A 27,253-nucleotide genomic window follows, 5' to 3' on the forward strand; every position below is an offset into this window, starting at 1 on the left:
TTTAATAAACCTGTTTTCTGATTTTCTTTATGCTTGGTATCATTGCTCGCGTACCCTGCAAAAGTTTTTTCTTTTCACAATGTGTGGGTAGCAACATCAAAATCAGCCAATCAGAAATCAGAAATTTTGGAACAAAATCAGCCCCCCAGTTGTCAGGTCTTGTCTTAGGTCTTCATTTGCAACAACAATCTCCCATTAAAATGTTCCCATTAAAATGTTTAAATCATTTGACTCATAATATCATTAAATAACATGAGAAGACATGTTTCATGATTTTCATACTATCTTAATCATTGTATTTTCAATCGATTTTTATCCGTGTACTGTATTTTGTATCCCAATATTTCTCACCACACGATCAAGCGATAATAAACAAAATCTCGACCCCATGCATTTTAAAAGGTGAAACTAGAAAATATCACCACGAAAAGCAAAATCTATAACGGGCTCGGAACGATATCAAAACCCATTACCAGAAATATCTGATATCTTTCTCACGCGTCAATTCGCTGGCCCTGAGGCGAAATTCCCAACCTTCGGCGCGTAGCATAAAACTGCCCGTTTTTACCGTCACAGCTCGTACCAGCGATATGGTTTTATTGGCCATCCTTTATATTAACTTCACGGCTAAGTTGGCACCACCGTCCCGATATGCTTGCTGGTCGCTATCTCGAACTCCGTCTCCAAAACCGTAGTGCAATCGCTCAGACACCGTATCTGGTGGGTAATAAAAAAAAATCCATCTAACTCACATACTGGGCGTTCGATCCGATCATTATGGTTGCTTCTGATAATAATCAGCAGCGTCGTGTTCATCGGTGACAAAAATCCCACCACCGTCGTAAATCACACCATCCTTCACTTCTGCCAGTCACCGAGCGAAAGACATCTCTTTTCGCTAGTATCTCAACAACAAAATGTCAACGCAAACGGTTGGTAGCACTGTTCGCCTACTCGGATGATGTGTTGTTGCTGCACACGTGCAAAGTGTATTTGTGTAAAACCTATGCTAACACGCCGGCAACACCACTTTCAATTAAGCAGACCACTTCGGTTCCCCCGCTATCAGGATGGATCATGTAGCACTGGCATTCAAAATTACAATGCATGCTCCTCGTTCCTTTCCGTTCTAGCACTGCCTCCGTCCCAGCTTTCCAACATAATGCTTAATCAAAAACAACGCCGCCGCCACGACGGCTGCATTCCTCGCAACCCGCATTTGATGGAGCGAAAATTACTCCCGAACTGCCATGATGGATGCTGATCCTTGAAACTGGCAAACGGTGGCTACCGGCAGACAAGGATCCACTTTCGATGGTTGTTTATTTTTATTTCTTACGAACGTCACTAAAATGTACTACAACTGGTACAAATGGCAATAGCACTGCTGCCATCCTCAACCGACCTTCCTGATTTTCCTGTAGTCTCGAATTCCACATTTTGCTAACAGTGCCATTTTAATTTGACAGCTGAAAAATAATGCACTTGTTCCTGTCTGGAAAACATGGCTCTGTTTCTGAAGTAGTTTACACTAACATTTTTCCTGACATGTAGACAATCAAGTAAACACATTCATTAATGACAACTTTTTTCATTGACCTTAATCAAACAATATAAAATAATTAGCACTCAAAAAATCGTACTCAGATGAAAGTAGAAAGAGACGGCTACTTCGATGAAGAGAGATGGCGCCTGTCTGGGCCAGATTCCTAGCTGTCTGTGGCATGAGTGGCATGACCACAACGTTCCAGAAACGACAACGGTTTTGATTGACATGAACGAAATTGATCTAACAAAAATGGATTGAGCATTAGTGTAATTGACATTTGCTAATTGAAATCATTCCACTTTTCGAGCTTCCTGCAGACATTTGTTTATTTTTTGTTGGTTATTTCAAAGAAAAATACTATTTTGGCACGGCTTTTCATAACGGTGAAAATCAGTTTCAATTCACTGTGATTATACTGTGGTATTCTTGAAAAACTGCCCATTGAATAGAAACAGGGAAAATAAACGATAAACGATAAACGATAAACGATAAACGATAAACGATAAACGATAAACGATAAACGATAAACGATAAACGATAAACGATAAACGATAAACGATAAACGATAAACGATAAACGATAAACGATAAACGATAAACGATAAACGATAAACGATAAACGATAAACGATAAACGATAAACGATAAACGATAAACGATAAACGATAAACGATAAACGATAAACGATAAACGATAAACGATAAACGATAAACGATAAACGATGAACGATGAACGATGAACGATAAACGATAAACGATAAACGATAAACGATAAACGATAAACGATAAACGATAAACGATAAACGATAAACGATAAACGATAAACGATAAACGATAAACGATAAACGATAAACGATAAACGATAAACGATAAACGATAAACGATAAACGATAAACGATAAACGATAAACGGCAACCTCTATGCTAATACCTTTACGAAGATGTCCTCAAGATTAAAACATTTATAATCGAAAAAACGATAAATGATTCACCATAAGCACTAAACGATAAACTGGCCGACGATAAAGAATGAGAAAACTGCTCTAATAAAATACTCAAAAACTGCTAAGACAAAACTGTCCCAAAAACTTACACGAAAACCTGCCAGAATAAAAACAACTTGAAAAACTGCTAAAAATTTTGCTCAAAAAACAGCTTAGAAAAATTGTTCAAAACCTGTTCAAAGTTCATTTAGAAAATACTGCTCGGAAAACACTAGAAAAATTTGCCCGACAAACTGCTCAACAAACTTTTCCACAAACAGAAAACACTGCTAGAAATACTGCTTGAGAAAATTACTCCAGAAATCTGCTCAAAAAATTGTTGGAAGATCGGCACGTGAAGTTGATAGTAAAATATACTAAAACTACTGTTTTAAATTCTGCAGAACAAATTGCTCGAGAAATGTACAAAAACTGTTCGGAATAACAGAATGAATTGCTCGAAAAATGAACAAAATACTGTTCGAAACAACTCTTTAAAAAACTGCTTGAAATTCACGAAAATTCTGCTCACGAAACTACTTCAAAACGCTGTTCCAGAAACTACTCGATTTAAATGCTTGAAAACCCTGCACAAACAACCTACTAGAAAAATTTGCTCGAATAATCTGAACCTTGAAACAGTTTGCAGAACTTTAAAAAACTAATAGTAAAATCTACTCAAAATACTGTTTTAAAATTCTGCACAACAAATTGCTCGAAAAATGTACAAAATACTGTTCGAAATAACTCTTTGGAAAACTACTCCAAATTCGGGAAAATTCTGCTAGCGAAACTCCCGACAATTCTGCTCACAAAACTACTTTAAAACGCTGTTCCAGAAACTACTCGATTTAAATGGTTGATAATCATAATCTGCTCGAATAATTGGCATCTTGAAACAGATTGAAAATCTTTAAAATCTAATAGTAAAATCTACTCAAAATACTATTTCAACATTCTGCAGAAGAAATTGCTGGAGAAATGCACAAAAAACTGTTCGAAATAATTCTTTGAAAAACTGCTCCAAACTCCCGAAAATTTTCACTCCCGAAAATTCTGCTCACGAAACCACTTTAAAACGCGTTCCAGAAATTACTAAAATTAAATGCTTGAAAATCCTGCACAAACAACCTACTAGCAAGATCTGCTCGAATAATCTGCATCTTTAAAAGCTTAAAAAAACTGATAGTAAAATCTACTCAAAATACTGCTTTAACATTCTGCAGAACAACTTGCTCGAAAAATGTACAAAAAAAATGTTTCAAATAATTCTTTGAAAACCTGCTCGAATTTAAAACGCTGTTCCAGAAACAGCTTAAAAAAACTAATTTAAAACGCTGTTCCAGAAACTACTCGAATCAAATGCTTGAAAACCCAGCACAAGAAACCTACTGGAAAAATGTTCTCGAATAATCTGCATCTTGAAACAACTTGAAAAACATAAAAAAAACTAATAGTAAAATCTACTCAAAAAACTGTTTTAAAATTCTGCAAAACAAATTGCTCGAAAAATGAACAAAATACTGTTCGAAATAACTTTTTGAAAACCTGCTCGAAACTCCCGAAAATTCTGCTTACGAAACGACTTTAAACCACTGTTCCAGAAAGTACTCGATTTGAAGCTTGAAAACCCTGCACAAACTACCTGCTAGAAAAATTTGCTGGAACAATCTTGAAACAGCTTGAAAAACTGTAAAAAACTAATAGTAAAATCTACTTCAAATACTATTTCAACATTCTGCAGAACAAATTGCTCGAAAAATGTACAAAAAACTGTTTCAAATAACTCTTTGAAAACCTGCTTGAAACTCACTAAAAACTCTGCTCATGAAACTACTTTAAAACGCTGTTCCAGAAACTACTCGAATCAAATGCTTGAAAACCCAGCACAAGAAACCTACTGGAAAAATGTTCTCGAATAATCTGCATCTTGAAACAACTTGAAAAACTTAAAAAAAAACTAATAGTAAAATCTACTCAAAACTCTGTTTTAAAATTCTGCAGAACAAATTGCTCGAAAAATGAACAAAATACTGTTCGAAATAACTTTTTGAAAACCTGCTCGAAACTCTCGAAAATTCTGCTTACGAAACGACTTTAAACCACTGTTCCAGAAACTACTCGATTTGAAGCTTGAAAACCCTGCACAAACAACCTGCTAGAAAAAACTGCTCGAAAAATCTTGAAACAGCTTGAAAAACTGTAAAAAACTAATGGTAAAATCTACTTAAAATACTATTTCAACATTTTGCAGAACAAATTGTTCGAAAAATGCACAAAAAACTGTTTCAAACAACTCTTTGGAAACCTGCTCGAAACTTCCTAAAAATTCTGCTCACGAAACTACTTTAAAACGCGTTTCCAAAAATTACTCGAATTAAATGCTAGAAAACCCTGCACAAACAACCTGCTAGAAAAATTTGCTGGAATAATCTTCATCTTGAACAGCTTAAAAAACTGATAGTGAAAACTACTCAAAATACTGCTTTAACATTCTGCAGAACGAATTGCTCGAAAAATGCACAAAAATCTGCTCGAAATAATTCTCTGAAGCACTACTCGAATCTCCCGAAAATTCTACTTACGAAACGACTTTAAACCACTGTTCCAGAAACTATTCGAATTGAACGCTTGAAAATCCTGCTCGAAAGACCTACTTGAAAAAAAACCGCTCGAAAATTACTGCTAAAAAAACTGCTCAAGTAAACTTCTCGAAAAAAAAAATTCTTTTACAATGAAAAATTAAACCGCTCGAATAAACTTTGAAAAATTGCCTAACAGCTGCTCAAAAAAACCTATAGAAAATAAAAACCTTCAAAAAACTGGCCAAAAAGAAACTCAAAAACACTGCTCGGGGAAATATTCGCAAAAATGACACAAAAGCTGACGACTTTAAACCACTGTTCCAGAAACTATTCGAATTTAACGCCTGAAAACCCTGCTCGAAAAACCTACTAGAAAAATCTGCCCGAAAACCTGCTCAAAAATCAATGACTGAGAAAACTACTATGAAAAAGTGCTCAAATAACCTACTTGAAAAAAAACGCTCGAAAATTACTGCTAAAGAAAACTGCTCAAGTAAACTTCTCGGAAAAAAAATTCTTGTACAATGATAAATTAAACCGCTCGAATAAAGTTTGAAAAATCGCCTAAAAACTGCTCAAAAAAACCTGTACAAAATCAAAACCTTCAGAAAACTGGCCGAAAAGAAACTACAAAAAACTGCTCGAGGAAATGCTCGAAAAAATTGCACAAAAAACTGTTCGAAAAATTGCACAAAAAACTAATCTTAAAAACTGTTTGAAAATTCTGCTCAATAAAAAGAAATATATAAAAAAACTGCTCGAAAAAACGTTAGAACATATTGATTGAGAAATTAATAAAGAAACTCGAAAAAAAAGGCGGGTGGGCAATGTCAGAGACATAACTGGAAGTCGTGAATACGAAAACAACTGACATGTTCCTTAACACTTTCGAACATCAATTAGTTTATCAATTGTATGAATTATACAAACATTCCCCTTTTTTACATTTTTCGCAAAGAAGGCTTCACTTGATCTCGATTACGGTGAGTTTCATACAGCGAAAAGTGCACAAATCTAATAAAACAGTTCTAGATTAGCTCTAAACTGAGGTTTTTTACCTTCGATTTGCGAAGAAGAATTCGTAATAGTTCTTTAGAAAACTTTTAGAGCCATAAGAATGGCTGATTTTATGTGATGTTCCCCACCGATGTCCTCTTTTCGTTGATTTTTCACCAATGCAAACGACTAGCAGCTGTAACGTAATCGCTCTTGTCGGAAGCGAAACTAGCTTTGCAAACTACACACTATCGCAGTGGCGATAGAAGCCAAACTTTTTGTTAAAAGGTTTCTTTTTACGTGATTTCGTTTGTAGCTTTTTCACGAATGGGCGGTCCTAACGGCTATAAAAATAGCCGCATATAGAATTTTAATGTCGATTATTTCATTTCGGATTTGCATAATTCATTGAAAGAAACTATCAAAATGCTGTATGGATTCGTTTCTAGCATTCAGAAGGGTCAAATTGTGGAACTCACTACGATATTAAGCACTGTTCGGAACATTCTTCTCGAACGATTTGTTGTACAGCAGCAGATATTTTGTTCTCTTCTTCAGAACGCGTTCTGATTGGCTGGTGTAGACATGGGTCAAATGAGACAGGTTTTTCAATAGTATACTATTGAAATACTTCAATGCTTTTTCTTTACAGGCTTAAGTTGAAAAATTTCGATTCTATTGGTAGTTAGATTATATAAATCCTTTCACAGATCACTGAGCTATGAGCTTTAAAAATACGAGCAAGGCAAATGCGCCCTATGAATTATCCTCTTTGATACTCGTTTATACCAAACATTTCAGAAAAGTTTAATTTTGAATTATTTGAGATTATGTCACACAACTGAAAATTTTATCATAAAATTGTGATCATTTTTCCGATGGCATGTAGCAAAAATTATGTTGATTCGTTAGATACAACAAGAGATATTCACGATCAAAAACTTATCACTCTCTCTGAGAGTAAATTTTGAAAAGGCGTCCAATAGTAAAGTAAGTCCTATTCACGACAAAATGTTCACCTAACTACTCGAAATAATTGTCCGAAAAATCTGATCGAAATCTATTCAAGAAACTGGAAATAACTTCTTGAAAAACTACTCGAAATGAATGAAATATGTTCTAAAATCGATTCAAAAAATTTGAAAAACTGCAAGAATGAACTGTAAGAAGAGAAAGCTCGAAAAAACCTACTCATAAAACTGATGTTAAAGAAACTGTTCGAAATATTGAGCTCTGGTTTTTAACTAACGTTTCCATGTTCAATAAGAGAGAAATCCCGAAGCATGTGAATGCAACAACCACATTGGTCTAGGTTTATTTGTTTTGTTGGTTTTATGGAATTATTGTTCAATTATATCAAGTAATTATAGGAACCAAACGCCGTATCCGAAGTTGGATTGATTCAACATCCGGTTTGATTGATTCAACATCCGCTCAACATACTGCCTTATGGGTGAATAAACCTGCATTGCGGGGGTACTGTTACTTCGAATTTCCACAGTATGCGTAAAATGGTGCAGCTATCTGTTGGGTTTGCTTCCGCTATAACAATGAAAACAAATTTAAATTGAAGTGATGAATAAACAAGCTGGTATTTATTTCGTTCCAATGGCGGCAGCGAAACACATCGGGTTTGCACTAGTGCTAAATAAATCACTAGCGGAATTGCAAGAGTGAATGAATTTATTCCCAAATTTGCTGAATTCCAGAAACCATTTCTCTAAACTTTGTAATTAAATTTATCACTCCTTCGTGAGAAGCTTAGACTGAACTGAAGGGAGAAGCATTATCTGATTGCAGCCTCAGCCCAAGACCCCATTTCGCCCCCCCCCCCCCCCCCCACATTCGCGAGACAATCGCCCACAAAATCAACTCACGGTCACCGTCGTCAAATTCCGATCTTCATCAGCAGTCAGAAAACATTCCTCGTCATCCACTCTCCTATACTGACAGTTTGGGAATAACTCCAGTGAAAAAACGTTTGTTAAATACATCACGAAATGAACCGAACCGGCTTACCGATGGATGACTGTCTCGAAGATGTGTTCTCGGAAATGTCGTAAAACTTTTGCCTCTTAAGCACCTCCTCAGCAAACTCACACTGAAGTGACAATGGAACGTGTCGCTTGCACCTTTTCCTACACCACCGGTCGGAATTCACGACGCTGTGCTACCTCTGAACACATGCTAGCAGGTAGCTGCAGTACCTCCAACTCCCATACCTTGGGCGAATCAAAATTTCGGTCGAGGTGCCACCTTAAATTATTCCGGCAAAGGCACGTATCGTTTAAGTTAACACCCGTCAAGATGCAGCTGACAGTACCACATTCTGATATGGGAAGCAGATTTGGTACAGTGTGTTTATGAGCTGCAAAATTGCAGTTCAGTTTCCGGAAGTGGATTCCAACTGGCGTAAAATAGATGACGACATAACTCGTTCCGAATGATGATCAGGTCACACAGTGCTGATGTCGGAAATAGTTGCACAGTTCAGTTCAGTGCCTACTTTGTTTCCAGTGCTCGGGTGTTGAAGTGTAGCAAATTTTATGACATCATGGCATCGCTGCCATGATGCAGTGACTTGACTTCTCGACTAAGGTTTGCTAGCTAGCAGGCACGTTGCGAAGAAATAATTGCCTTTTCAGATTGATTGTGACAAACCGATGGCTATTCAGGTTAGTCATGAAGTGACATGCACAACTTATCAACAGGTTTCAATCAGAATGTAGCAATACTATTGTTTATTATTTGAACTACAAGTTTTGAAGTATGATATCCGTGATACCTTGATCAGGGTTTTTTTGGAGAAACAATTCGCACATCAATTCTATTACTTTTCTATAGAGAAAGGTGAAACTAATAATAATAATAAAACATATTTTTGAAATTTGTAGTTTTAACACTCATCACTCTGAAATTCCGGAACCGGCAGTAATTTAAAGTAAATTCAGCCGATGAAAAATGTTCGGCTAGTCGGTCACGTCACTTATACTATTATATCGTCAGAACCGAAAGTGACTATCTTTTGATTTTCGAGCTTCATCTAAAGTTCAAAAGTAACTTTCAAACGAGCTTAGGCGTGTTGAAATCGGCTTAGTAAACTCAGAGAAAATGATGCAAAAGAAAAACAATGCGCTTTGTCGGTTACGTCACTTATACCATTATATCTCCGGAACTGGAAATGACAGCCATTTGGTCTTCGAACTTGATTCACACTTCAATAGTAGCTTTTAAATGAGACTAGGTTTGTTAAAATCGGTTCAGTCAGCTATAATAAAATTGAGCAGTAAAAACACTCGACTACGTCACTTATACCATTATGTCTTCGGAACAGCCATTTAATCTTCGAATTTGATCAATAATCCAATAGTAGCTTTCAAGCGAACCTAAGTTTGAGAAAATAGGTTAAGCCATCTCTGAGAAAATTGAGCGTGCAAACACAGACATTTTCCGATCTCGTCGAGCTGAGTCGAATGGTATATAAAACTATGGGTGTCCGAGGCTCCGTTTCAAAGTCGGGGTTTTCAGCTATTCTGTTACCTTTCTGTAAAGACAGGCGAGAAGGCGCACCGAGAATTAGGTACATAATCAATCTTCAGTAACATTGTTTTTATTATCTGAGCGTCCCATCCGAAACGAAATCCTGGAAACGGGCCTGCACTTGGTTTTCTTGGAGATGTTTGGACCGGAAACCATTACAGTTTCTCAGAAATGGCCAGACGGATCTCCGCAAACTCAGATTTTAATGAAAAGTGTTATGTTTTCGTAAGTTGATGTAGAATATTATCCAGATCTGGCTTCCGGTTCCGGATATACTGGGTAGTGAGTATGTAATTGCAATCTGTCGTATAGAGCGAGGATGCAAAATAAGTAAAAACTCTTTAGCAATAATTATGTCTTCGGCTTTAGAGGTCTGTTAAACAAGCACGACTGTCTTGTACTCCCCGACGTTTCGACTACTAGTAATGGTATTTTTCAAGGGAAACTGTAAGTTTTTTGATTGTATAAGATTTTATGAAATAATAATACTGTGTGTTAACTCACAAAAACTGTTGATTTGAAGTCATTCACATATTCTAAATTAATTTTTTTTAATAAATACGTTTATTTCATAGGGAATATACATAAGTTTTCTTCGCCGTAGCATCCACAATACATAGTACTTTAAACCTAATACATTTCGAATATCATATTAATATTTTGGTTAGTTAATCAAAACACTGTTTTATCAAGCGATTTGCTATTATAAATTACATTAAATATAATACAATCACTTTGTACATGATCTTATAACTATTTCAAGTTTGTTTGTATTAGTTCATCACTTATATTTAATATAAAATAGCTGGCTATTGGTTGAACTCATAGAAGAGAAAACAGTCTAACATAATACAAAATTTAAATTTGAACTCCAATGGACTTAATGAAATGATAAAGAAGTTTCATGTAAGGAACGTCACGACAAGCAAGAATGTCGCGAACTGGGACATTGGATAGTCTACCTTGGGTACGCAAGGAATTTATTAGTTGAGATCTGACATCACGATACTCCACGCATGTCCAAACAACATGATCAATATCGCGATAGCCTTCGCCACAAGCACAATGATTAGTCTCGGAAAGTCCAATTCGAAGGAGATGTGCATCTAACGTGTAGTGATTGGACATGAGTCTGGACATCACACGAATGAATTTCCTACTCACATCCAGCCCCCTGAACCATGCCTTTGTCGATATTTTAGAAATAATTGAGTGCATTCACCGACCCAGATAATCTTTATCCCAAGCTGGCAAGTGTTCTTTGGAGAGACGCGCTATAGAATTCGTTGAAAGCAATCGGTCTCTCATAAATTTCACCCTCAATAGCACCACGTTTGGCTAAAATATCGACCCTTTCATTACCTGGAATGGAGCAATGAGCCGGGACCCAAACTATTGTGATTTGATAAATATTATTCAATATGTCGTTCAGACACTGTTTTATTTTGCCCAAGAAAAACGGTTAACGTTTGATTTAAACATTAGCCTATTTGATCACCATGCACTACGTAGTACAAATCTTCTAAATTTAAATCTGTAATACCGGAACCAAAAGTCGGATCTGAATCAACTTTTCAGGTACTTTCTAGAGAATTTCAAGACCTTTCATTTGCATCTTACTTCGGTTCAGAAATTTCCTAAAAAATTGAGTGCGCATTTTCTCATAGACGTACACATATTGCCTTGTAAATCCGGAACCAGAAGTCGGATGAAAGCAAAATTCAATAATGAGCTATGGGACCATCCGGAAGACGGATCGACGGATAAAATTCAATAGCGATCTATGGGATCATAATACCTTTCATTTGAATCTGAGTTTGTGCGAATCGGTTCAGCCATCTCCGATAAAATCGGGTGACATTATTTGTTACATACATACATACATACACACACAAACACACACAGCTATTTGCTCAGTTCGTCGAGCTGAGTTGAATGGTATATGACATTCGGTTCTCCGGGCATCGCTTCAAAAGACGGTTTTCACAGTGATTGTATAGCCTTTCTATATGCAAAAAAAAATAAATTAAGTAAATCATAAATTTAGTTCTAGAATTATGGAACTGAACTCGTGTTCAAAATTAAGGTTCCGAAGTGGACGTTTTAGAAGTGATTTCCAAACTCAAATTCCAAACCTTAATAAAGGAATATAATTCAGTTGTCGTATTTTACAGCCCCGACCTGAAAGGATTCTTAAACCGTTTTCGTTCATTGATCGGAACAGCCCGAGAACTGACTCAGAGACGTCAAATAACTTTTGATGAGTTTGTTTTAGCAACCTGGGGTCGCTCTAGATCGCACTCAAATCGCGTAGTTTCGCTCTGAAAGTTTTCTCGGGTCGCACCACGCAGCCATGCGAGTTTGTTTATTTTTTCTTTTTTATATGAGTTGTTGTTTAGGGCGCGTACCACGTGTTCGTTTTACTCGGAGTCAGAGTCGCCCGCGTGTAGGTTCAGAAACGAAAACGGTATTAGTGTCGGTAATATCGTAGCACTAGCCATGCAATGGTTTTTTACATTAATAGTGATCTGCGAAGTCTGTTAAAACAAAAGGTCAAATTCCACAAGAGGCAGGTTCGGAATTCTAAAAATGAATTCTAAAATTGAATTCAGGAATTAAATTTTGGTTTTGCAGTCAACTCTAAAATTTAGGTTCGGAGTCCAGGTTTAATATTTAGTTTCAGAATCAAGATCCGAAACTCATATATTGTATTTTGTTCATTAATTCTGAGGCTGAAATCCTATATAAGAATTCTTAATTAGTATCCGGAACATCAATTAAGGAACTAAATTCAGTTCCAAAACCTAGTGAAAGAACCAGTTCATGGATCCAGAATTAGGATTCAATTCCAGAGTCATAGTTTTTAAATTTGAACCTGTAATCAAGAACTAAGTTCTGTCATTGAAGTTTGAAATTAAATTTGAAACCTGAAATTAATTTCAAAATTCAAGTGGACCAGAATCCAGGTTCTGAATTCAGTTTGAGAATATAATCAAAAATTTAATTCCCTGCTGGCTGAAAGCGATTGCTCGCCACGACATCTTTCAACTTGTTCATTGAAAATCTCACCTTCAAAAGCATGGATCAAAAATCTATACTGACAATGTCTAGATAATCTCGAGATATTGATCAGTCGTTTGGACATGCGTGGAGTATCGTGATATCAGATCTCAACTAATAAATTCCTTGCGTACCCAAGGCAGACTATCCAATGTCCCAGTTCGCGAGATTCCTGCTTGTCGTGACCTTTCTTACATGAAACTTCATAATCATTTCATAAAGACAATTGAAGTTTCAGTTTAATAATTGACCCTTTTGAGTCTTAGTTCTAACTCCTACTGCGTCCATTAGTTCATCCAATAGCAAAATTTTAATAAAAATGATGTGCTGATAAAAACAAACTCAAAACAGGTTACGAAATCAACAACAAAATGTACAAAAATTTCAGCTTATTTTATAATTTTTAGCAGTTAATCGTTTGGTTCAAATAATATGATATTTATAAAAAAGGGGAATATGTTTTATTAAACTAAAATCGTTGTGACTATATTAGTATTATATTAGGATAAGAATTTTATGTAAAAGTGATGCTACGGCGAAGAAAAACTTATGCAAATTTCCTTAAGAAATAAACGTATTTATGGAAAAATATGTCTAGATAATTTAATTTAGATGCGATTATTGCATAAAAACATAGGGGTTGTCCCCGATCAACAAGGGAGAACAAAATTGTATCTGGAGTTGTTTCGTTTTTTCTATCTAAAATAGTCATAATGTTGGCCTCGTTAATAGTTAAAATAACAAAAATTATAAATCAATTTAGCCTAGGTGATAACAAAATTGTTACAAACCTTGCTATGTGAATATCAATATTATATCTAAATTTGTCACAAATTTAGTACGACTTTTCAGCTGTTATTACCCATTTAGGGGGGGGGGAGGCTTTATCATGCAAATCTAAAAATAGATTTCGCGAAGTAAGATGAAATTGCATACCTTTAGGCAATTTGTTTTGCCATAAAAATCATGCACAGTTTAGCGACTGGTTTCGAACCGGGAAGTTTTGAGTTGCCAACATACGCTACGATCGCATCGGGGCATGAGAACCAACTTAATTTTCTCGGAGATGGCTGAATCGATTTTTGTATACCATGTTTTTATGATTGAAGATCAACCAATTGCCTATTAGTCACATTAGTTTGCGATATCCGCAGCCAAAAGCCCCGCAAGTAATGTTCAAAAACCATCAAAATTGAACTTTCATTCGAGTTTGATTGTTTGATATCTACCTAGATTGATTCACAGAAAAAATGATTCAAATGGAAAGTCTCATAATGCGGGTCGGTTGCTTCAAACTCTACATTGCTTCGAATTCCAGCTCATGGTTCCGGATTGGAAGTAATCAAAACACTACGAAATGATGAATTCATTTCGAGTTTACTGATTTTGGATCCAAAAATTGTGAAAGTTATTCGATATTAATTTAGTTTGCTTTAGGCCATCATGATAACATAAGCGCCACCAGTGAACATTTTTCAATGAAATATTAACAAAGTTTTTCATTTAGTACTACGTAAAAATCATCAGATCAACATGGTAGAAAGTACAGCAAGAACTGAAGATAAATCAATACGAATTTTTTGAAGAATTTTTTTTCTCTTTTTCCAGTACATCCGGTCCTGTAAAACTAAAGTCGCTATTTTCAATCTGCAACTAAAAGACCTATAAATCGAGAAAGTATTGAGCTGAGTTTAGATTTTGGTTTTGAGCCCCGTTTAGATTTTGTTTTTCGTTTATTGCAGTGTCATTTTTGAAGACGTTTTGACATTTTTAACACTTATCACTCTGTGTTTTCGAGAAAAAAAATCGGTTACCGATAAAATTGAAGAATTCAAGCATTCATTTGACTCCAAGCTTGTGAAAATCATATCTGAGGAAACATTGCAGAATTCAATGAACTTAGTCGAATGCTGTATCACTTTTTCCAATATTTATTAGTCGAGTTTTAAAGCTTTGTCTTACCTTTCTTTGTTCCTAAGAGAAAAAGCGCAAAATCATCTTGAAAAATATTTATTTTCAATTTAAAATTAATATAAAAAAAAAATTTTACACAATTTAGGTTGGAATTACTTAGGAACGTTCTCAAATTTGAAATTTGGGCCGTCATTCCAAAATCAAATAGCAAATTATTGTTTTCAAAAGCATCTTCAAGTTTGTGAAATTGGAAAAAAAATTTGTTACTGCTCTTTATTGAAGCATAGCATTTTTCGGGTTGAAAGTCAAAAACATGATGGAAAAAGTGTTTGAACTCTTTTTTTTCAATTCTCTAGTATAGATTTACCTGAAATATAACGGCCCTTAATATAATATCTGGACTTGCTATAATCTTAATAAAATCTGAATGTTTGCTTCTGATTTGGATTCATATTTATAACATAATGAGATATAAATATTAAGACCAAAAATAATTTTGATAGAATCCTGTTATGCTCTGTTAATCGGGTCGCGATGAAGTGAATGTAATTTTTGTGAAGGTAAGTCGATTTCTATGGCGGCGCCATTTTTTTCTGAGAGAAATATAAAATCGGCTCAGAAAGGCGCCAAACAAGCGGTAGCTTTATAGGATTTATGTGATGTAGTCAAACTTGTAACCGTAAATATCAAAACTTTCTTGGCCACCCGGCCACCTCGAGAGTCATTTTGCACATTTGCGAGGGAGCGTGGAGAGAAATGCAATACGCAGAGCGAGCCACGTGGTTTTTACGCGTCCTACTGGCCTTAGCCCCTAAAATCTCAAATTGCCGCCTAAAACGACAGTAATTAAAATAATGCCATGAAAACTGGAACACCGAAGAATATTCATCCAAAAAAACACATGTGACTTGATAAAAAAGGTGTCATCTCACTGCTGGGTGGATTAAGCACGTTTTTCGATTTAGTACCTCAAATATCTCGAAAATGACTGCATTTAGAAAAGAGCTTCCTATGTGTTTTTTATTGAATGTAGCTTGAAGAATAATATTTCATTGTTCAGATACTTTTATTCCTGTGAAAACATCATTTTTTGAAAATTGTTAAAAAGTTTTTCCTCGGGAAACCTAATACAATTAAAAAAATCGGGCGGTAAAATATTTGAGAATTGTGAAAATTTTTTTTTCTTCAGTGAATATTATTTTCAGAAGGTTCGATTGATTACCTACAACTTCTTCTTAAACATTGGTTTTGTCGAATGTATAGACTTCTATTTATAATTGTTTTAAAATAATGTGGGTAAAAACACATATGCCCTTTTCAAAAATTAGTCTTGAGTTTAAAAAAAATTCTAGAGCAGTGAAAAATACTTCATTTGCTATACCGATCACACATGTAAAGTCTCATGCAAGGATGGCTTTTATCGTATCAAAGAACGTTCACTGTCAACTCTTCACACGATTGAATCAGTGCCATCAAAGAGAAACGGAAATCATCGCAACAACAAAAACCCGGCATGGCTCATTTAACATAGAATCGACACCAGTGCGAGAGCGAATTTCTCTCGATGACCCGTCTGAGCATCACGGGTTAGCACGCTGCTGTGAGGATTCTCCCTGAAGCAACAAACGGTCGCTTATTCCCGTTTCGCGATCCGATTCTATACGGGTAGTGGATAATTGCGATAGAATCATTTTACTATTGCCGCCAATTCTAACTATGTGCATATAACCTTTGTATAAGTTGTGTCTATGAAAATGTCTGTGAATGCTCCACACAAGGGTTTTGGAATATTGCAGCCTAGTATGAGAATTATCAAGTCGAATCATCGATTCGATTTTCTGCGATAATTGTCAATTTGCGATTCTCTCTTGGGAAATTCCACACAGCAGCGATCATTATCAGACTGTAATTTTTTTTAAGGGCGTGAAATACTCAGAATATGAAGTGGAGCGAAGAAATGTAGCAAAATTCTCTCACGGCTCATGCATTGATAGACTCGAGTTCTTGTAGCATCTTCACCGGATTGAAAATGTTTTATACAATATAGATAGCAATATAGCAGCTTCTGTCAAATTTTCGGCAATCACCAACACTGGTCTCATGCATATCCAAGGGGATCGTGCCGGAATTTTGTCATTTCTGGACGATTTGGCGTGGAATTACTTCAATTAAACTAGCCTGCATTTGAAAACACCGGAATGAGACTGCCTAATTGTAAAAAATACCAAGCATGCTTCACTTTACTTGGCCGCCACAGCATTCAATTGTAGTTCAGATTTTTGAAAGGGGAAATGTACTTGAATAGTATCATGTCATTCTTTAAAAACTGACCTGATTTGAATAAAACTTTTCACAGATTGATATTACAATAAACATAAACTTATTGTATAAAAATCACGAAAATAATTTTTTATAAAATTTTTGAAAACAATTGAATTTTTTCAATGTTTCGGACCTTTGGAAAATCGAGAGAAAATATCGTTATATAATAAAACATAGTAGAATTTAAATCCGTTGAACAAATAGTGGGCCAGCAATTATTTTGGAACTTTTGACGAAAATTATGACTCGCGGTATGGTTTTTTTTTCATACGTGTCGGGGGTAGCGAAGCGTGATTTATCTTTCATTTCAGTTTTGATTTATTGTTCACAACATATTTGTTCTTGTGTTTCAAACATTAGCGACTTATGGCTATCGAGTCGGTCCTCGACGCGTCTCGTATCTGTTCTAAACTCAATTTGCAACGTCTAATTCTGCTACTAAATGCTTTGCAATCGCTCAAATAAAACATGGTTTAACGATTATAACCAAAAGTAAGTACATTGATAAATTTTTGCCACTAAACCAGCGCAATATAAAAGCAGCAGACATATTTCAGTAGAAGTTCAAATCCGACCTGACGAACCTGACATTGTTTCTACGGGACTTTCAACACATTCACTCCCATGAAACATTGAATGTGATTCCGATAATACCCTTTTACTGTCCTTCGTGATTATCCAACAGCTGGTAAAATGTTGAACTTAAGCTACCTGATAAACTACCGTCAGTGTAAGACACGCCAAGGATGAAATTCTTGCTCCCGACCTGGGGAACCATTTCGGTTTCACCGCGTCGTCTTATCTGTGGAACAAAATCATTGTAACACCGAAAAACAAGCGCCGACCAAAGCGCGAAGAACCAAAAGCACAACATCACAACAGTTAAGCAAACGGATAATGAAACTTGCCGTTGCCGTAAAACTTTACGATGCTTGCGTGCCCGTTTTCCATTTTATTAAAACATTCCCGATAACCAGTAGCATTTAATCTTCGGGACATAACCGGATTCCGTAGCCTTGCAGTAGTCGAACGTAGTAAAGCTTGTAAACTCAGCACACCCTCCGAATAGCACCTGGGCTCTGGCCCTCTGCGTTTTACGTCCCTCGATAAATACCCGGTCGCAAAATCCCACTCGTAATTTCCATAATCCTGTTACCGGGAGTTATTGATCCGTACTGTGACACGTGAGCCGTAAGCCCAGTCCGACGAACCTGCACGGTCCACGTTCCGGACCTCAATCATGTCAATTAATGTTTCATTGAGTTCCGCAGCATCCGACCGATGCGACCGACCAAAAACACAAACCCAATTGACCTGTTTCGCTTTTCTCTTTCCCCCCGTTCTGTTCGCAGTGCCACCACTATTCATCAGCATGCAGGGCCTGCGGGAAAGCCTAACGGCCGGGATCAAGACACAGGTCTCCTGTCTAACCGCCGGCAGCCGACCGGCACCGAGCATCGTGTGGACCAAGGGAACATCCATCATCCGGGGTTCGTCACAAACGGTAAGTTTGGGTTGCGCACATTCACCAATCCTCCGTCGTCGTCGTCCATCGTCAGCAGTAGATGACAACACGATGGTTCCATGGTTTCCGGCAACCAACGCGGTGGTCATAATTAGTCACAGACACAATGCGATAGCACGGTTCATTGTCGTAATACTTGTTTATTGGTGACTGATCAACGATAACTTCCATGTCATTTCCATGGAAACGCATGGTTGTTGACCGGTTGCTAGAGTTGCTTTATTTTTATCGTTTGATTGACTCTTGATTACTAAACGGAATGAAACCGAATTAATTTCTCTGATTTGCAGAACGAATATCTGACTTTAATTAATTGACCAAGTAAACATTTATTCTTTTCTTCTTTCGACCAAACTGACACATTTCAATGTCACTCATCTCAACGCTACGATTTTATCTCTCTCTCTCTCTCCTGCCTTCCTCCACGTGACACACCGGCTAGACATCCAACGATGGAAACGTGACCGTTTCGGAGTTGGTCTTTGTGCCCGGCCCGGAAGACAATGAAAAATCAATTACATGCTCAATTAGCTATAACGAATTCGTGGAAACAGCGATCCATCTCAAGGATTCCCAGGTGCTGGACGTTAAGCGTGAGTATTCCCAACCAATCACACGTAAATAAAAACCACCGACCCACGCACATTGACATGTGCTCCAATTGTACATCATCGCCGCCATCATCATCATCATCGTCGTCGTTTGCGGCGATGTTTTTTGCTGCTTGTCTTATCGAGGTTTTTTTTTTCTCCCTTTCATTTCTTGTTTCAGATGTACCGGTGATTTCGCTGTCGCTCGGGGCGCCACTCAACTCCCAGAATCTGATGGAGGGCTCCGACGTGTACCTGGAGTGCGACATCAAAGCGAATCCGCCGGCGAAAAAGATCGAATGGTTTCATAACGTAAGTTGAATGGGAAAGCGCAGTGCGTCAAATTAGAACACCGCACAGTAGGCGAAGGGCAGAGTTATACATGCGTGAATGGAATCGTAATCGACGGAAATGGAAATCCGTTCGTTGGAAGCGAAATTAGCAGCGCTGAATCCCGCATATTACAGCCATTCAATATGGGTTGAATGTTTGCTTTTAAAGGGTATTGAAGCCCTACGGTATCCACATTGGAAATCGTTTTCATACGTATTTTATAAACTATAAGAGTCATCATCCGGATAGCCATGAAACTCATTGTGTTTCATACGACCATGACCAAACCTCACAAAATCAACGTCTTTTGAATGCCTTCAGCGGTTTGCTCATATTTTCCTTCCAGTTTATTTGCGTCTAATTGACATTAAAAAGATGAATACAAATTTTACATTAATTTTGTTACTCACGAGTTCAATTCTTCACTTCTTCACTTCTTCACTTCTTCACTTCTTCACTTCTTCACTTCTTCACTTCTTCACTTCTTCACTTCTTCACTTCTTCACTTCTTCACTTCTTCACTTCTTCACTTCTTCACTTCTTCACTTCTTCACTTCTTCACTTCTTCACTTCTTCACTTCTTCACTTCTTCACTTCTTCACTTCTTCACTTCTTCACTTCTTCACTTCTTCACTTCTTCACTTCTTCACTTCTTCACTTCTTCACTTCTTCACTTCTTCACTTCTTCACTTCTTCACTTCTTCACTTCTTCACTTCTTCACTTCTTCACTTCTTCACTTCTTCACTTCTTCACTTCTTCACTTCTTCACTTCTTCACTTCTTCACTTCTTCACTTCTTCACTTCTTCACTTCTTCACTTCTTCACTTCTTCACTTCTTCACTTCTTCACTCCTTCACTTCTTCACTTCTTCACTTCTTCACTTCTTCACTTCTTCACTTCTTCACTTCTTCACTTCTTCACTTCTTCACTTCTTCACTTCTTCACTTCTTCACTTCTTCACTTCTTCACTTCTTCACTTCTTCACTTCTTCACTTCTTCACTTCTTCACTTCTTCACTTCTTCACTTCTTCACTTCTTCACTTCTTCACTTCTTCACTTCTTCACTTCTTCACTTCTTCACTTCTTCACTTCTTCACTTCTTCACTTCTTCACTTCTTCACTTCTTCACTTCTTCACTTCTTCACTTCTTCACTTCTTCACTTCTTCACTTCTTCACTTCTTCACTTCTTCACTTCTTCACTTCTTCACTTCTTCACTTCTTCACTTCTTCACTTCTTCACTTCTTCACTTCTTCACTTCTTCACTTCTTCACTTCTTCACTTCTTCACTTCTTCACTTCTTCACTTCTTCACTTCTTCACTTCTTCACTTCTTCACTTCTTCACTTCTTCACTTCTTCACTTCTTCACTTCTTCACTTCTTCACTTCTTCACTTCTTCACTTCTTCACTTCTTCACTTCTTCACTTCTTCACTTCTTCACTTCTTCACTTCTTCACTTCTTCACTTCTTCACTTCTTCACTTCTTCACTTCTTCACTTCTTCACTTCTTCACTTCTTCACTTCTTCACTTCTTCACTTCTTCACTTCTTCACTTCTTCACTTCTTCACTTCTTCACTTCTTCACTTCTTCACTTCTTCACTTCTTCACTTCTTCACTTCTTCACTTCTTCACTTCTTCACTTCTTCACTTCTTCACTTCTTCACTTCTTCACTTCTTCACTTCTTCACTTCTTCACTTCTTCACTTCTTCACTTCTTCACTTCTTCACTTCTTCACTTCTTCACTTCTTCACTTCTTCACTTCTTCACTTCTTCACTTCTTCACTTCTTCACTTCTTCACTTCTTCACTTCTTCACTTCTTCACTTCTTCACTTCTTCACTTCTTCACTTCTTCACTTCTTCACTTCTTCACTTCTTCACTTCTTCACTTCTTCACTTCTTCACTTCTTCACTTCTTCACTTCTTCACTTCTTCACTTCTTCACTTCTTCACTTCTTCACTTCTTCACTTCTTCACTTCTTCACTTCTTCACTTCTTCACTTCTTCACTTCTTCACTTCTTCACTTCTTCACTTCTTCACTTCTTCACTTCTTCACTTCTTCACTTCTTCACTTCTTCACTTCTTCACTTCTTCACTTCTTCACTTCTTCACTTCTTCACTTCTTCACATCTTCACTTCATCACTTTTTCACTACATCATCCTTTAATTTCATCATCACTTTCATTTTTTCTCTTTCATATTTTTCCCGTTAACAGTTTCCTCTCTTTCATAATTTTTGCACATACATAATTTCTTCACTTCCAGTTTCTTCCCCTTTCACAGTTTCTACCCTTCCAAAATATTTTCACTTCTATAGTTTCTTTACTTTGAAATTTCTAGATTTATTAAGCTTTTTAGCTCTAATCGTTTATTCATTATTATTATTCTTCCCCGTTTTATTGTTTTTAGTTTTAAAGTTTCTTTGATTTCTTTTAATATTTTTTTCCATTTATATAGTTTCTGCACAAGTGTGATTCTTTTTCCAATTTGATGGTTTCTTCGTTATTATATTTTCTCATTTTAACAGTTTGTTCGCTCGTTCAGTTTACCAAATTTTGATGTTCCTTCATTTATAGTTTTTTCCAGATTTACCTCCTTTTTATTCGTATGGTTTCTTTATAATTATAGTTTCCTCACATGCTGCGATTCTTCAACATTTCCACTTTTGTTGGTTTTTTTACTTATACGGTTTCTTCACTTTTATTGTTTCTTTACTATTGAATTTTTCTGATGATTTTAGAGTCTTCTCCTGTTTAATTTCACCTCTTTTAGTTTTTCTTCAACTTTATAGCTTCTTCATTTTTTCAGTTTTTTCTCTGTTGCAATTTCTTCGCTTTATTTTTTTCCTTTATAGTTTCACATTTTTTACAGTCTCTCACTTTCACAATTTCTTCACTTTGGCAGTTTCTTTCTTTTGACAGTTTCCTTGTTTTCAAAGTCTCTTCGCACTTATAGTTACTACTTTAAGGGTTCATATCACTTTTAAAGTTTCTTTAGTTCTATAATTCTTTCACTTGTATAGTTTTTTTTTTAAATTTGTAATTTCTTCACCTTTACGATTTTTTTCATTCTATCTGATTTTCATTTTCATGGATCATTCACATTTAATCTTATTTTTTTTAATATAATTTATTAAAGCTAACCCATAATTTATAGTTTCTTCACTTCACTTATAATTGTTTGTAATGTTGATTCTTATTGCTTCTTCTCTGTTGTAGTTTCTTCCTCGTCATAGTTTCTCCACTTTCGTAGGCTCTTTAATTTTATAGCTTCTTCACCTTTATAGTTTATGCGCTTTCGTAGTTTCATAACTTGCACAGTTCTTCACCTTTACATTTTCTTCACTTCGGTGGTTTTGTTTTTTAACAGTTCCATAACCTGTATAGTCTCTTCGCACTTATAATTACTTCGATTTGAAAGTTCTCTTCACATTGAAATTTTCTTAACTTATATAATTCCTTAAACTTTTTAGCTTTTCAACTATTCAGTTTCTCAACTATTTTAGTTCATAACTTCCCTAATTTACCAGTTTCGTATCTATTTCACTTTCTAAATTCTTTATTAATATTTTTATTATTTTCTGTTCCTTAGTTTCGCAACGTTTTCAGTTTCTTTCCTTATTTAGATCCAAAACTTTTCAGGTTTCCTCGCTTATTTTGATTTGTTTATTTTCACTTTTTCGGTTTCTCAACCTAATTTGTTTCTTTTTGAGTTGCTGCTATAGCTTTTATAGTTTTTTAACTTTTTCAGATTGCTAACTTTTCTAGTTCCTACAATACTAAGGAGTTTGTTTATTTCAATTTATCAATATTCAGAGTTCCCAAACATTTTACAGTTGTTTCACTTTTTTAGCGTCCCAGTGCTTGTAGATCTTTAAAGTTTCTCATTCTTCTGATTTTCTCTAGTTTTCTCAACTTTTCCAATATCTCTACTTCTTTAGTTTCACAGCTTTTTCAATTTATTTTCTTTTGTTTAGATTTTGGTACCTCATGGGTACCGGTTTGTGCTGAAGTGCACATGAATGTTTTCAATTGTTTTAGGTTTTTGAACATTGGCAGATTGTGCTGGTCATGAACCGAAAAGCGGACCTTAAGTCATTGCTATTTGGTACCGAAGTGGTGCAGTTCAATGAAATACAGTCCAAATCCAAATAACTACTATACGTTTGCGGCCATAATGTCGTAAATTTGTTTCCACCGAGACATCAAGATAGACATTGCACTTCGGTGTCAAATAAGTGCGTTGCAAATAGCAATGACTTAAGGTCTGCTTAGCGGTATATATTGATCCGCTAGGTGGCATGAGCAGTCCAGCATGATCTGTCCAATGCACTGATGGACTGAAGGCGAAACATAAAACAATTAAACACTTTTCTGGCTTACTCAACTATTTGTTTTTTTTTTTCATTTTGACATTTTTTGTTTTTCAACCCTACTAGTTTCTTAGCTTTTCCGTTTTTTTACATTTTCTCTTTCTTACCATTTTCAGTTTTCCTAACTTTTTCAATTTCTTAACTTATTTAATTTTAAAACTTTTTGTTCCCAAAAATATTAATAATTTTAACTAGTTTGGTGTGTACCTTAACATTTCTTGTTTCTTAACTTGTAGTTTCTCATTTTTAGTTTCTTAACTTGTAGTTTCTCCACTGTCTCAGATCCTTAACTTTTTCTATCTATTCAGTTTTTAAGTTGGTTTGCCATTCGTTTCTTTAGTTAAATCACTTTTTTTGTTTCCTTACTCTTCTAGACTTCTCACTCTTTCAGTGAATTCAATTTTTTCGTTCACTTGATTCGTTTCTTTAGTTAAGCTTCGAGTTGCTTCACTCTTTCAATAAATTCGCTTCTTTAGTTCAAACACTTGATTCGTTTATTTAGTTAAATCGCTTTTTTGTTTTATCACGCTTCTAGTTTTTTCACCTTTTCAGTAAATTCTTTTTTTTCATTCAAGCACTTCAAATTTACTCACTTTCGTGGTTTAATAATTCATCCAATTCATTAACTTTTTAGGTTACATTTTTACTATTTTGGTTTATAAATTTTCTTAGTTTAATCCTGATTCAGCTGACTGTCGTTCCAGTTAATCAATTTCGTGAATTTATTATTTAATTTTGTTTATTAGTTTCTTCATTTTATTCATTTTAAGCTTACTTACATTTTCTGTACAGTCACTTGTTTTTTAAATGTATCATTTATTGTAATATGAGATAAAATTAAATTATTAGGATTTAAATTGGGTGTTCAGCAACAAGTGGTGACTTTTCAGTCCTATTCATTCACTTGTTGTTTATTCATTTTGCAGGTTCAGTTTTTTTCATTTTTCAGTTTCATTTCTGTTTCGTTTTATTCATTTTATAAGTCAATTCACTTTACAGTTTATTCTCATTTCCATTTTATACATATCTTCAGTTTATTTACATTTTCTGTTGATTGACTTATTCAAATTATTCACACTTTCAATTTATTCACTTTGTCAGTTAACATATGTTTAATCTGATTTGTTCGTTTGTTTAGGTTATTCATTTCATCACTGTATTCATTTTGCAATTCAAGGGCTGTGGCCAGTAGGTCGCGTAAAACCACGTGTCTTGCTCTGCGTTTTACATTGCTCTCCATACTTTCTCGCATATGTGCAAAATGACTCTCGATGGGCCGGGTAGCCAAAAATGTTTTGATATTTTCGGTTACAAGTTTGACTGCATCACATAAAATCCAATAAAGCTACCGCTTGTTTGACAGCCTTGCTGAGCCGATTTTATTTCTCTCTCATTTTTCGTTACGTTACCAGGAAACTGGAGCAAAAAACAAAGGCACCGCCATAGAAATTGACACACCTTCACAAAAATAACATTCATAACTATGTTTTTATGCACTAATCGTATCTAAATTAAATTATATAAACATTGTCAGAATAGATTATTATTCCATGCTTTTGAAGGCGAGATATTCAATGAACAAGTTGAAAGACGGCGTTTTCAGCTATGCAATTCTTCCTTCAGAAAAAAGACGTTCCCGGCCGCTAAAGTCAATGAATCATTCTGAAATTTTCACAGAATAATCTAAACTAATTTTCTAAGAGATTGCCAGTTGGGGTTTTTTTAGTATTCGTCACCGTTTTTGAAAAAATCAGATTTGAAGCGTGAAAATAGCCTCAGCGCTTAATGGCATTTTCATTTTCAATGCATAGGGCGCTGGTCTTACAAGTCAGTTGTCGTATGTTCGAGCCCCGACCTGGAAGGATTCTTAGTGTCAGTAGGATCCATAGTACTAGCCATGCAATGATTCTGTACACTAAGAATCGGCTGCGAAGTCTGTTGAAACAGAAAGGCCAAATTCCACAAAAAGAATGTAAGGCCAGGACTTTGCTTTTTTGTTAATTAAATATTAAACATTTATGTACAGTCTTCATTTTATCAACGAACTTGAAACTGAAATGTTTATTTTTTTAGTTTATTCATATTCTCGAGTTATTCACATGTTTGGTCTATTTACTTCTTAGTTTCATCGCCCTAGCAACTTATTCATCTTCTAAGTTTATTCAATTTTATTCCATTTATTCGCTTTCTTAGTTTATTAACCCTTTAGTAAATCCACATTATTTCAGATTACTCGCAACTAGTTTATCCTTTTCGTTTATTCTCTTTTTGAATTTATCCAATTTTTCAGGTTTTGTAAGTTTTGAGTTTCTTCATTTTTTTCTCTTTTTTCTTTTTTTCGCCTTTTCAGTTTATTCAACTCACTTACTTTCTAAGATTATTCACTTTTTTTTTGTTTACTTTCCAGTTTATTCACTATTTTAGTAAGTTACTGTTCAGCCAATTTTTCTAGCTTTATCACTACTTTATTAACTTTTTTCAGTTTCAGTTTATATTGATAAAGATTTGATATTTCAACTTCATTTGTTTATTCACTTAATTACTCATTGAATTTTAAAAAGCAAACGAAAATTTAGTTGCTTCGTCTTTCAGTTTCTTCAAATTCTTGTTCATTAGAATTTTTCGTTCGTTCAGTTTTTTTCTGGTAATTTAGCTCGTTAGTATGTTCTTAGGTTTATTCATTTTTTTAGGATACGAAGATATTCAGTTAAACAACTTTTTTAATAGATTGTTGTTTTTAGAATATTCCGTTTTTTAATTATTCATCATTTCGGTTTATTAACATTTTAAGTTTTTTTACTATGTAGCTTTTTGATAATGAAACTTTATCTCTCTTTCTACTTTTATCAGTTTGCATTTCATCTCATTTCATCACTTTTTGACTCTTTATTTGAGTTTTAATTTATTCAATGTCTATATTCTTCGTTTATATACGTTTTCGAAAAAATACTTAGTTTATTCGCTATTTCAGTTTCAGTTTATGTGGATAATGACTTGTTGTTTCAATTTTATTTGTTTATTCACTAAATATTCATTAAATTTAAAAAAAAAACAAGAGAAGTATTAGTTGATTCGCTTTTCAGTTTCTTCACCATAAAGGATCCACATTTTTCTCAGTATCATCATTTTTTCAAACTCTTGTCAATTAGAATTTTTCGTTCGTTTAGTTTTTTTTCTTGGTAATTTACCTCGTTAGTATGTTCTTTTTAAGTTCATGCATTCTTTTAGGTTACGAAGATGTTCAGTTAAACAGTTCTTTCAATTGATTACTTGTTTTTAGTATTATCCCTTTTTAGAATAAATAATCTTTTCGATTTATATACATTTAAGTTTCTTTACTGTATAGCTTCATGATAATTCTCTCTTTCTACCTTTTCACTTTACATCTCAATTCTTTCATTTAGTAGCTTCTGAACATTCTTACTTCTTCATTTTCTCACTTTTAGACAATTTATTCAATGTTTTCATTTTTCGTCTATATCTTCG

General features: G+C 35.2%; 1 protein-coding gene across 1 annotated transcript in view; it reads left to right on the forward strand.

The window, feature by feature from the left end:
* LOC131430499 (nephrin) overlaps positions 1-27,253 on the forward strand; it is a 422,669-nt gene that overhangs the window by 335,279 nt on the left and 60,137 nt on the right. The window contains exons 8-10 of the mRNA XM_058595533.1: positions 18,298-18,449; positions 18,913-19,063; positions 19,242-19,372. Coding sequence (XP_058451516.1) covers positions 18,298-18,449; positions 18,913-19,063; positions 19,242-19,372 — 434 coding nt within the window. The remainder of the gene's footprint in view (positions 1-18,297; positions 18,450-18,912; positions 19,064-19,241; positions 19,373-27,253) is intronic.

This window comes from Malaya genurostris, chromosome 2 (genome assembly GCF_030247185.1).
Source record: "Malaya genurostris strain Urasoe2022 chromosome 2, Malgen_1.1, whole genome shotgun sequence".
In the NCBI taxonomy this organism is placed as follows: Eukaryota; Metazoa; Arthropoda; class Insecta; order Diptera; family Culicidae; genus Malaya; species Malaya genurostris.